The 10796-nt window shown below is 50.3% G+C and overlaps 2 protein-coding genes across 2 annotated transcripts in view; both read right to left on the reverse strand.

The window, feature by feature from the left end:
- Window positions 1–6411, reverse strand: part of RRP36 (ribosomal RNA processing 36) — a 14053-nt gene extending 7642 nt beyond the window's left edge. The window contains exons 1-6 of the mRNA XM_017878212.1: window positions 6229–6411; window positions 3502–3649; window positions 3303–3369; window positions 2489–2593; window positions 1047–1121; window positions 832–949 (exon numbers count right to left, since the gene is read on the reverse strand). Coding sequence (XP_017733701.1) covers window positions 832–949; window positions 1047–1121; window positions 2489–2593; window positions 3303–3369; window positions 3502–3649; window positions 6229–6352 — 637 coding nt within the window. The 5' untranslated portion in view covers window positions 6353–6411. The remainder of the gene's footprint in view (window positions 1–831; window positions 950–1046; window positions 1122–2488; window positions 2594–3302; window positions 3370–3501; window positions 3650–6228) is intronic.
- Window positions 6412–6719: 308 nt separating this feature from the next.
- On the reverse strand, window positions 6720–10795 carry KLHDC3 (kelch domain containing 3). The gene is made up of 10 exons (XM_017878206.1): window positions 10679–10795; window positions 10329–10505; window positions 10056–10171; window positions 9808–9879; window positions 9468–9681; window positions 9305–9391; window positions 9053–9161; window positions 8860–8933; window positions 8659–8737; window positions 6720–7345 (listed from the first exon to the last, which is right to left on the reverse strand). Exons 2-10 carry the CDS (start codon window positions 10432–10434, stop codon window positions 7279–7281), a joined length of 924 nt encoding a protein of 307 aa, XP_017733695.1. The 5' UTR covers window positions 10435–10505; window positions 10679–10795; the 3' UTR covers window positions 6720–7278.
- Window position 10796: the final 1 nt, after the last annotated feature.

Below are 10796 nucleotides of genomic sequence, written 5' to 3' on the forward strand. Positions count from 1 at the left end.
CTTTTTTTTTTTTTTTTTTAATTAATTTTTTGTGAGACGGAGTCTTGCCCTGTTGCCCAGGCTGGAGTACAATGGTGCAATCTAGGCTCTGCAACCTCCGCCTCCCAGGCTCAAGTGATTCTCCTGCCTCAGCCTCCTGAGTAGCTAGATTATAGGTGCGCACCACCACGCCCAGCTAATTTTTTTGTGTCTTTAGTAGAGTTGGGGTTTCACCATGTTGGCCTCCAGGCTGGTCTCGAAGTCCTGACTTCGTGACCCACTCACATTGGCCTCCCAAAGTGCTGGGATTATAGATGTGAGCCACTGTGCCCAGCCCAACTGATGACTTTTTATATGATCTCAGTCCTACTCAATTCAACCAACTATGAATACCTATGTGCCTGGCCCAGCGTGTGTGTGTGTGTGTGTGTGTGTGTGTGTGTGTGTGTGTAGTGTAGACCAAGAGATAAAACTGACTCTGTGTGTGTGTGTGGTGTAGACCAAGAGATAAAACTGATTGTGTGTGTGTAGACCAAAAAATAAAACTGTGTGTGTGTGTGTGTGTGCGTGTAGTGTAGACTGAGAGAGAAAATTCACTGTGTGGGGTGGGGGGGGGTTGGGAAGTGGGGAGTGTAGACCAAGAGATCAAGGTGACAATCCCTGCCATGATCTAATTAGGGATACAAGACCAGTTACAAACAACAACTCCCTACTATTTCTACTTTCCTCCAAGTTACCATGGGATCCAGCCTTCATGCCTTCCTTAAAGGGGCTCAGGGACACCCCAACACAGGACTCTACCACCATGGACCCCACACCCGTCCCTGTTAGCAACAGTTGTGCACAACTCACATTTCTTCAGGAAGTATGGCCGATGGCCCTGCTGGGCCTGAGCCCGACGTTCTTGCTTCAGGGCCAGGTGCAGCTCTTGCTGTTGCTTTCGTTCCTGCTGTGCCATTTCTTGCTGCTCCTAAGGAGCAAAGATGAGATGGGTGAATAGGAGGGACTGTGAATATCTCCCCACCTTTAATTGCTTTCATTACCCGCCACAATTATTATCCACTCACCATTCGCTGAAGCAGTTGCTGCAGTTTCTCATGCTCCTTTCCTGAACGGTGCTTCTTCAACTGTTTTTTCACAAGCTCCACATTGGAAAATGAATATCATGGTTAGCATTCTGCAAACGTTAGCTGAAATTTTAGGTAAAGCACTATCCTAAGAAGTTCACATATATGTGTGTGTGTATACATATATAAATATATGTATACACACACACTTTTTTTTTTTTTTGAGACAGAGTCTCGCTCTGTCGCCCAGGCTGGAGTGCAGTGGCATGATCTCGGCTCACTGCAAGCTCCGCCTCCCGGGTTCATGCCATTCTCCTGCCTCAGCCTCCCGAGTAGCTGGGACTACAGCCGCCCGCCACCTCGTCCGGCTAGTTTTTTGTATTTTTTTAGTAGAGATGGGGTTTCACCATGTTCGCCAGGATGGTCTCGATCTCCTGACCTCGTGATCCGCCTGTCTCGGCCTCCCAAAGTGCTGGGATTACAGGCTTGAGCCACCACGCCCGACCCCACATATTTTTTTTTTTGAGACGGAGTCTTGCTTTGTCACCAGGCTGGAGTGCAGTGGTTCGATCTCGGCTCACTGCAACCTCCGCCTCCTGGGTTCAAGCAATTCCCCTGCCTCAGCCTCTTGAGTCGCTGGGACTACAGGCACACGCCACCACGCCCAGCTAATTTTTTTTTGTATTTTAGTAGAGATTAAATTTCACCTTGTTGGCCAGGATAGTCTCAATCTCCTCCTTTTGTATTTTAGTAGAGACTAATTTTACCATGTTGGCCAGGATGGTCTCAATCTCCTGACCTCGTGATTCGCCTGCCTCAGCCTCCCAAAGTGCTGGGATTACAGGCATGAGCCACCGCAGCCGGCCAGAAGTTCACATATATTAACCTGATAACACCAAGACAGTAACTATTTGTTTGTCTGTTTCTTTGTTTGTTTGGAGACAGTCTTGCCCTGTCACCCAGGTTGGTTGCCTCATTGCAACCTGTCTCCAGGGCACAAGCAATTCTCATGCCTCAGACTCTGGAGTAGCTGGGACTATAGGCGTGCAACACCACACTTGGCTAATTTTTGTATTTTTACTAGAGACGGGGTTTCACCATGTTGGCCAGGCTGGTCTTGAACTGCTGGCCTCAAATGATCTGCTCACCTCAGTCTCCCCAAGTGCTGGGATTACTTACAGGCTGAGCCACCACACCTGGCCTCCGAGACAGTAATTATTTTATTGTTTATGATTAGAAAACTAAAGCATAGAGAGATTAAGTAACATGCCAGTAGTCACACAGCTAGTAAACTTATGAGCCAGGATTTGAATATGAACTGAATTGGAGAAAGTTAAATCTGCCCACCACTATACTTCCCGCTCCCCCTGCCCAACTGTCTAACCTGTGCCCTCGTTTTCCACCCCACAAAATTCCCCAGAAACCAGTCTCAAGCTGTGTACCTCTTTCTCTTTCGCTCGGATGTCATTCAAGAATTGGTATGTTTTGTCAAACACCTCAGGATTATATTCCCCTGACAGATCATCAAAGCGAGGGTCCCGGGCTACCTTTGGAGAGAACAGAGAGAATATAATACACAACTGTTCAATCTCCTTTCACTGAGAAAAAGTGCTTCCTGTCTCTTCCTCACCTTTCTTTTTTTTTTGTTTTTTTGTTTTTTGTTTTTTGAGACGCTGTCGCCCAGGCTGGAGTGCAGTGGCGTGATCTCGGCTCACTGCAACCTCCGCCTCCTGTGTTCACGCCATTCTCCTGCCTCGGCCTCCCGAGTAGCGGCAACTACAGGCACTCGCCACCACGTGCGGCTAGGTTTTTTGTATTTTTAGTAGAGACGAGGGTTTCACTGTGTTAGCTAGGATGGTCTCGATCTCCTGACCTCGTGATCTGCCTGCCTCAGCCTCCCAAAGTGCTGGGATTACAGGCGTGAGCCAACGGGCCCGGCCTCTCTTTTTTTATTTTTATTTTTTGAGACAGAGTCTCATTCTGTCCCCCAGGGTTTAGGGCAGTGGCATGATCCTGGCTCACTGCAACCTCCACCTCCCAGGTTCAAGCGATTCTTGTGCCTCAACTTTCCAAGCAGCTGGGACTACAGGCGCACAGCATCATGCCCAGCTAATTTTTGTATTTTTAGTAGAGATGGGGTTTTACCATGTTGGTCATGCTGGTCTTGGAACTTCTGACCTTGTGATCTGCCCACCTTGGCCTCCCAAAGTGCTGGGATTACAGGCATGAGCCACCGTGCCTGGCCTTCTTCCTTACCTTTTTACTGATGGGAACAACCTGACGTAAAAATGGTACTCGGATCTTGGCTGACATTTCCAGAGGCCTATGGAGAAATTAAAGGCCAAGTCAAAAGGACTCCAGTGTTGGTCAAAGGCTTTCCACTTGTCACCCAAGACAACATACACCTATTCAAGGTCCCAGTTATCTTCCAACTTCTAGGGCAAGCCTTGCTTACCTGTGCTTATCTGCAACACATGCATTTTGGATAGGTGGTCTAGAACCTTGTTTCTTAGGGCTGTTTCCAGCTACCAATTGTTTGTACGTCTTAGTCCCCACTTGGCTCTGCAATTCCAACAGTTCCTCAAATGACATGTTAGATGTGCCTGTGGAAGTGGGGAGGGACATAAAACTCAGCTCAGCATGTCCCATTGCAGAAAAGACATCTTCCCATCCCCATTCCTTAGCTAGCTAATCCTTTCTAATACCACATCAGACCAATCATTATTACAAGTCCTAGGCAGTAGAGGCTGTAATAGTGTTAAACTGACACCTAACTCTCCAACTTTTTCAGCACCTTGCGGCCTCATCTTACTAAGGAAGGTGTATATGTAAGGTCAAAGGTGGACAACCATAGTCCCTTCTTTTTCCACTCTCTTTTACTCATTCACAGGTTTCTCCAGAAGAGCCTCTGCCTCCCTTGCTCAGTTACCATTGCCAGTGTCCTGGTCCATACGCTCAGCATCTCTCACCTCAATTAGTGCTCTAGCCTCCTAGTCTCCCAACCCCCCAGTCTCACTCCTCTTAAAGCTATGCGCCCCAATTCAGCCTGAGAGAGACATTGAAAATAAAATCAGATCTTATCACTCCCACACATAAACTTCAGATCATGTTACTCCTATAGGCAAGAGTCCCCAGTGGCTTCCATTTTGCTCACAGTAAAAGCCATGTACCTTAATAATGGCCTGGAAGCCCCCAAGTGACCTGGCCCCTGTCATGTCTCTAAGTTCATCTACTCATCTCCTTCTCACTCCTCTCAACGTGTCTCCTAGCAGTGTGTTCCCACCTCAGTTCCTCTGCACATGTTGCTCTGCTTGGTATACTTCCCCCAGAAGCTGTACATAGGTACAGCTCCTCCCTCAGCTCCTTCAAGCCTTTATTCAAATCACCTTCCCAAAGAGGTCTTCTCTAAGTTATTTAAAACTGCAACCCCTCGCCCAGGTGCAGTGGCTCACGCTTGTAATTACCGCACTCTGGGAGGCCAAGGCGGATCAATCACCTGAGGTCAGGAGTTCAAGACCAGCCTGGCCAACATGGTGAAACCCCGTCTCTACAAAAATACAAAAATTAGCCAGGCATGACGGCAGGTGCCTATAATCCCAGCTACTTGGGAGGCTGAGGCAGGAGAAGAGCTTGAACCTGGGAGGTGGAGGGTACAGTGAGCCAATATCATGTCACTGCACTCCAGCCTGGGCGACAGAGCGAGACTCTATCTTGGAAAAAAAAAATTGCAACCTCTCCTCAGCTTTATTTTTTCTCCATATCCTCTATCACCTTAAAAAAAATTGAGCTATAATTCATATTCCACAAAATCTAGTTCTTTAAAGTCTACAATTCAGTGTTTTATTGCCTTTTAATGTAATAATTTACTTGTCTGCCTCAAATGTTATTCATTTTGAGCCGGAGTCTCACTCTGTCACCAGGCTGGAGTGCAGTGATGCTATCTCAGCTCACTGCAACCTCCACCTCCCAGGTGCAAGCGATTCTTCTGCCTCAGCCTCCTGAGTAGCTGGGACTAAGGTGCGCCACCAAGCCCAGCTGATTATTGTATTTTTAATAGAGACAGGTTTCACCATGTTGGCCCAGATGGTCTCGGTCTTCTGACCTTGTGATCCACCCACCTCGGCCTCCCACAGTGCTGGGATTACAGGCATGAGCCATGCCCGGACTTAAATTTTATTTACTTTGAAAAAAGGTCTTGCTCTGTTGCCCAGGCTGAAGTGCAGTGGCCTATCATTGCTCACTGCAGCCTCGACCTCCTGGGCTCAAACTATTTTCATGCCTTAGCCGCCTCAGTGGCTAGGAATACAGACGTGGGCCACCACCCTGGCAAATTTTTTTTATTTTTGGTAGAAAAGGGGGTCTCATGATGTTGCCCAGGCTGGTCTTGAACTCCTGGGCTCAAGCGATCCTCCTGCTTCAGTCTCCCCTGGTGCTGGGATTACAGGTGTGATCGTCCACCACACCTGGCCAGGACAGGAGTGTTTGACTACTTTATTCACAACTGTATCTGCAGCAGCTAGAACTGTGCCTTAACAAAAAGCCTGCAGCATTTGCTGGGCACAGTAGTTCATGCCTGTAATCCTTGGGAGGCTGCGGGGGGTGGATCACTTGAGCCCAGGAATAGGAGACCAGCCCTGGCACCTGGTAACATGGTGAGACCTTGTCTCTACATTAAATAAATAAATAAAACTATCCATCCAGGCGTGGTGACGCGCCTGTAGTCCCAGCTACTCGGGAGGCTGAGGTAGGAGGATCTCTTGGGCCCGGGAGTTCGAGGCCGCAGTGAGCCGTCATGGTGCAACTACACTCCAGCCTGGGCGACAGGGCAAGACTTTGTCGCAAAAAAGTAAAAAAATAAAAAAGCAAAGTCTACGGAATCTGCTGAATTCTGACCTACTAAGCCTTCAGCTGCCATCCATGCCTTTTCCTGCCTCCATACTATTGCACATACGTTCCCCATTGCCGAAAACTCTCATCCTGCCGTGAAGAAACTTCTCAGGATGTCCTAATCCCGGAAGCAATTCCTCTCACCCCCACTTTCCATTGCACCGGGGGCGCCCTTAGCGTAGCGTCGGCCTCTCAGAGAACTTGGCAGTCTTACTGGCACGGTCTCTGCAGGCTCGGGCCGCCCCCCGCGGGAATCCCCTTCCCCTCCCAAGCCCGCCCCGCCCCGTGCCCTCACCCCTCAATAGGTCGGAGGCCGCGACCCCAGGCTCCAGGCCCCCGCTGTCCTCCTCGCGGTCCCGGGCCCCGCGGGGACGTCGGGCCATGGCGCCGGCCCCGGCGCGGCGGTTAGCTCCCGGCATCAGCTGGCAGTAGCGCTCGGAAGACAAAAGGCGCCGCTTCCGCCCACGGCAGCCTCCGCCCCCCCCCCCCCCCCCCCCCCCCCTCCGGCGTTCCCAGTGACGAATAGGCAGAAAATAGACTGCGCGGCCGGCAGCCAGGGAGCCGGCCCAAAGGATAGCCCACTCTGGAAAGATTGTCGCAACCTTCTGCCCGAGTCGCAGGGCGCTGGGTTCCACGCCCGAGAAGCTTGGGCCAGGCCTTGGTGGCATTTGGTTTCCTAATACCCTTGGCTGAGAAGCCAGAACCTCAGGGTGCTTGTCCTCAGCACCCTGCCCCCACTGCAAATTCCAGCCCTCTCCACCGTATTCCACAAAAACACACGACACGTTTGGAGGTTTTAATTAATTTTTATAAAATCTGAGCTGGCTGAGCTTCAGGGTACAGCGACAGCTCAAGGAAGGATGGGATTATCTGCTGGTCCCCGCCTCCCCAAGACGGGGAGAAGGAGGTCTCATGCCAACAGCTGCAACTCCTTTCAGCTCCCAGTCAAGGCTCAAGGCTCAAGCAGGGGGATGGGATAGGCAAAGGGGGAGGGGGAAGCTCCTGAGGCTCAGACACTGCTTGCTTCTCCCTTCTCCCCATTCCCTTCCCTTCCCAACAGAACCTGGCTGGCCCTGGGCGGAGCTGAGGCCCAGGAGCAGCTGAAAGGAGGTGGATGGGGACAGAGCACCAAGGGGAAGGGGCCCTCGGCCCAAGGGGGAAGGAACCTGGCCCCCACCCCGCTACAGCTCCCCACTGAATTCACAGCACAGAGAACACCTCTCGCCCAACAACTCCACATGGAGGTATACCAAGTCCAGGGGTCAAAGGAGCAGGTGGGTGACAGATGGGCAGGGGCAGTGTAGATGACAGCAGGCTCAGGAGGGGAGGTGGCAGAAACTTCCTCCTACCCATGGGAGGAGACGATGGGGCGACTGATATTGCTGTTGGTGGTCATGGCATTCAGCTCCCACCTGGAAGGCCAACAACAGACAGAAAGAAGAGGGGGCCCTCAGCCCAAGCCCAGGGATGCTTGAACCAAGCTATAAACACACCAGTCCCTCCAACTTCCTAAAGCTCAACCACCCACAGCCACCTCTTATTTAACAGCCCTATTAGGTTTAACAATCAGAACCCACCCACCACCAAATCCAACACCACCCACTCCTCTAGCTCCAAGCTCATATGGATTTCCGGTTTATGTTTATATATATATATATATGTATATTCTAGTGTCCAGGCACCTGAGATCTGTGCCTGTCAACATCCCAACCTGCCTTTCCTGCTTTGCTTAGAGCCAACCAGACAGCCCCTCCACCTTACCCTCACCAGGAATGCCTCACCCCCACCAGGAATAACCATTTTTGCTCTCAACTCCCATCCTTTTAAGGCTCTGACTCAGCACTCCTATCCTTCCTGAGGCCTTCCCCACCCATTAGACCTTATTATTATTATTATTATTATTATTATTATTATTATTTTGAGAGTCTCGTTTTGTCACCCAGGCTGGAGTGCAGTGATGCAGTGACACAATCTCGACTCACTGCAACCCCCGCCTCCCAGGTTCAAGCAATTCTCTTGCCTCAACCTCCCAAGTAGCTGGGACTACTGGTGGCTGCCACCACACCCAGCTAATTTTTGTATTTTTAGTAGAGACAGGGCTTCACCATGTTGGCCAGGCTGGTCTCGAACTCCTGACCTCAAGTGATTCGCCCACCTCAACCTCCCAAAGTGATGGGATTACAGGTGTGAGGCACATGCCCAGCCAGCAAGAGTTAAACTGAACTGATACTAAGAGAGGAACTATCTCAGAATGACCCAGACAGGAAAAATTATATACAAAGTAACATCTGGTGGTTAATTTGAACCTGAAAAATTATACATAAAGTAACATCTGGTGGTTAATTGGAACCTAAGACTGAAATTCAAAGGGAAGCAGCCAGATCTTCTGGAACCAATGTGATCCAGAGGCTCCTAAACTTGTCTTTGCAGCTAGGTTCTAAGATTTAATCAGTTCTCAGCATGTTCACAAAAATAACTGTATAAGCTTAGGTCTCAGAAAGTGATGCTGCTGAGCTGGATTTTTTTTTCATATAATTTATTCTGCTGACAGTTTTACATGATGGCTGCCAATTCACCTCCTTCCATCTCATTTCGCACAAGTACACTACATCTCCAGCAGAACAATAATGTCTGTCTCCTCCATTCTGAGACCAAGCTAATCAGGTCACACCTGTGCTGCTCACTCACGCTCACCCAATCCCTCCCTTCCAACCACTCACTGTACCTGATGTCATGAGGCAAACAGGACTGGTCTAGGTTATATTGAATCACGGCCAGTTTGCACAGAGTCTTCAGACTAGGGCCTTTAAGGGAGAAGTTATGGAAAAGAGATGGTCAAAGGTGAGGAAAGGGTCCAGTCCTGGATATCACCACCCAAAGACAGGGACCTTGATGGCAGGAGCAATTCAGGAATAACTATACTTACTAAAGTCCAAAATGTGTAAGTCAGAATGATCTATGAGGTCAAATTCATCTCCCAGGCCTTCCTCAGGAGATGGACTGTCAGGATCAAAAGAGAGATGAAAGTAAGACAAAAACAACCCATGAGACCCCCTTTTCAAATACCTCCCACTCTCCCATTTGTCACTTCCCTGAGCCCTTCCCTCTCTCTTTCTAACCTGGTACCCCCAAAGAGGACAATCTTGTCACCAACAATACAGCAGCACTGGCGCCGGCGTGGACATGGCCCCTTCCCCTTCGGTTCAATCTTTTTCCAGGTAAAGGACACTGAAGAGAAATTTATATGGAAGTTCAATACCTGCCTAGTCCAGGTATCTTCCCCACCCCCATCCCTCACCTCCTCAGGATTCTTTTCTTTTCCTCCCACCTCAATTGCTCCTTGTTCCTGCCCTAAACGCAGTGCTCTTTACCAGGATTAAACTTCCAGAGGTCATGGAAGTGCCGGTTCAGCCTTGCATTATAGCCACCAAAGATGTACAGCTCCCCATTGTAGCCAACTGGAAGGACAGAGAAAACATCAAGAGTGTGAAGCTGGCAGGAAGGGAACTCCACAGGGAAGTAACAAACACTCACAGGCCGAGTGGCTCCGGCGCCCCTCAGGCAGCACTGGAGTCGGAGGACAGTCCAGCCAAGCCTCAGTTCTGGTGTCAAAGACTCGAATGCGGTTGCAGTAAATCTCATTGTTGGAATGGAATGGCCCAAAGCGGTCGGCACGGCCCCCAAAGACATACATGTGACTTCCCAGCATTGTGGCTGAGTGGAAGTCCCTCCAGCGTGCAGGGTTGCCCTGGGCAGAGGCAGAGAGATGGTGGAGGGGTCAGAACAAAGGCTGGAAGAGGATCTGCTCTGACTGAGCTTCCTATCATTTCTTCAACGGAGGGTGGGGATTTGGGAGAAAAAAGAAAGAGGAGACCTTTGTACAGATAAGAGTCCATGTCATGGTGCTGGTATCTAGCTTGTGAATGTCATTGGAAAAGCAGTCCGCCTGAGTAGGAAGAGAAAAGGAGGAAGAAAAGAGGGAGCCAACGGTCACTCTCTGACCCTCCATCCTTCCCCTCAAAACCTGCAAACAAGCCAAAGCCTCCCATTTCGCCATCCAAAATTGCCCTTACCCTCCTTCTCAGTCTCACCCTAAACCTCTTAGTTTATTCCCAGACCTACCTGCTGCTCGTAGCCCCCGAAAATGTACATGATCTTGCCTAGGACACAGGCCGAATGTCCATCCCGGGCCCCAGGAACCGTCCCTGACACTCGGGGTGTGAACCACTTGTGAGTATCTGAAGGAGATGAGAAAATGGCTCAACTAAGCACCATCTATGACACTCCCTCCTGAGCTCTGGGGTACTCCACTCCCCAAGACCCCCAACCCAAACCTTTCTCAGGCAACTGAGGCAACATCTAGAAGGACATAGCCTCTCTGAGATCCATACTCACTGACGTCAAAGGCATACAGCACATTGCAGGCCCCTTCGGTGTCATTCCGCCCGCCCCAAAGGAGGACCGTGTCGTCGATGAGGACGGTTGAGTGTCCATAGCGCATGTAGGGTACAACAGGAGCTTGCCCACGGATGGCAGACTTCACCGGGGGCAGCTTTGTCCAACGCAAGGACACTGTGGGCACAGCTCTGCTCAGCCCTGGGAACTTCCCTCCAGGCTGTCCACCTTTCCCAAACCAGATGTTCCTCCCCAATCCCCTTGGTCCCAGAGACCACAGCCAAACCTCATCAGCAGCCCGTTTCCCATCTTGATGTGGGGACTCAGGGACAGCCTCAGCATTGGCTTACCTGCATTGAAAATGTGCACATCTATCTGACGCAGCGTCTCATAGTCTTCACCAGAGCAGTAACCCCCGAAGGAGTATACCCGATGCCCAACAGCCACTGCAGCATGGTTCACCCTGTG

The sequence above is a fragment of the Rhinopithecus bieti genome, unplaced genomic scaffold (assembly GCF_001698545.2).
Source record: "Rhinopithecus bieti isolate Rb0 unplaced genomic scaffold, ASM169854v2 scaffold_9981, whole genome shotgun sequence".
In the NCBI taxonomy this organism is placed as follows: domain Eukaryota; kingdom Metazoa; phylum Chordata; class Mammalia; order Primates; family Cercopithecidae; genus Rhinopithecus; species Rhinopithecus bieti.

Excerpts from the sequence above, each read along its gene's own strand:
- KLHDC3 (XM_017878206.1), bottom strand. The coding sequence starts at position 10,434 with ATGCGCTATGGACACTCAACCGTCCTCATCGACGACACGGTCCTCCTT. Across the intron at positions 9,392-9,467 it reads GCGCCGGAGCCACTCGGCCT|TTGGCTACAATGGGGAGCTG; the intron begins GTGAGTGTTTGT and ends CTGTCCTTCCAG. Across the intron at positions 8,934-9,052 it reads GTCCTCTTTGGGGGTACCAG|TCCATCTCCTGAGGAAGGCC; the intron begins GTTAGAAAGAGA and ends TGATCCTGACAG.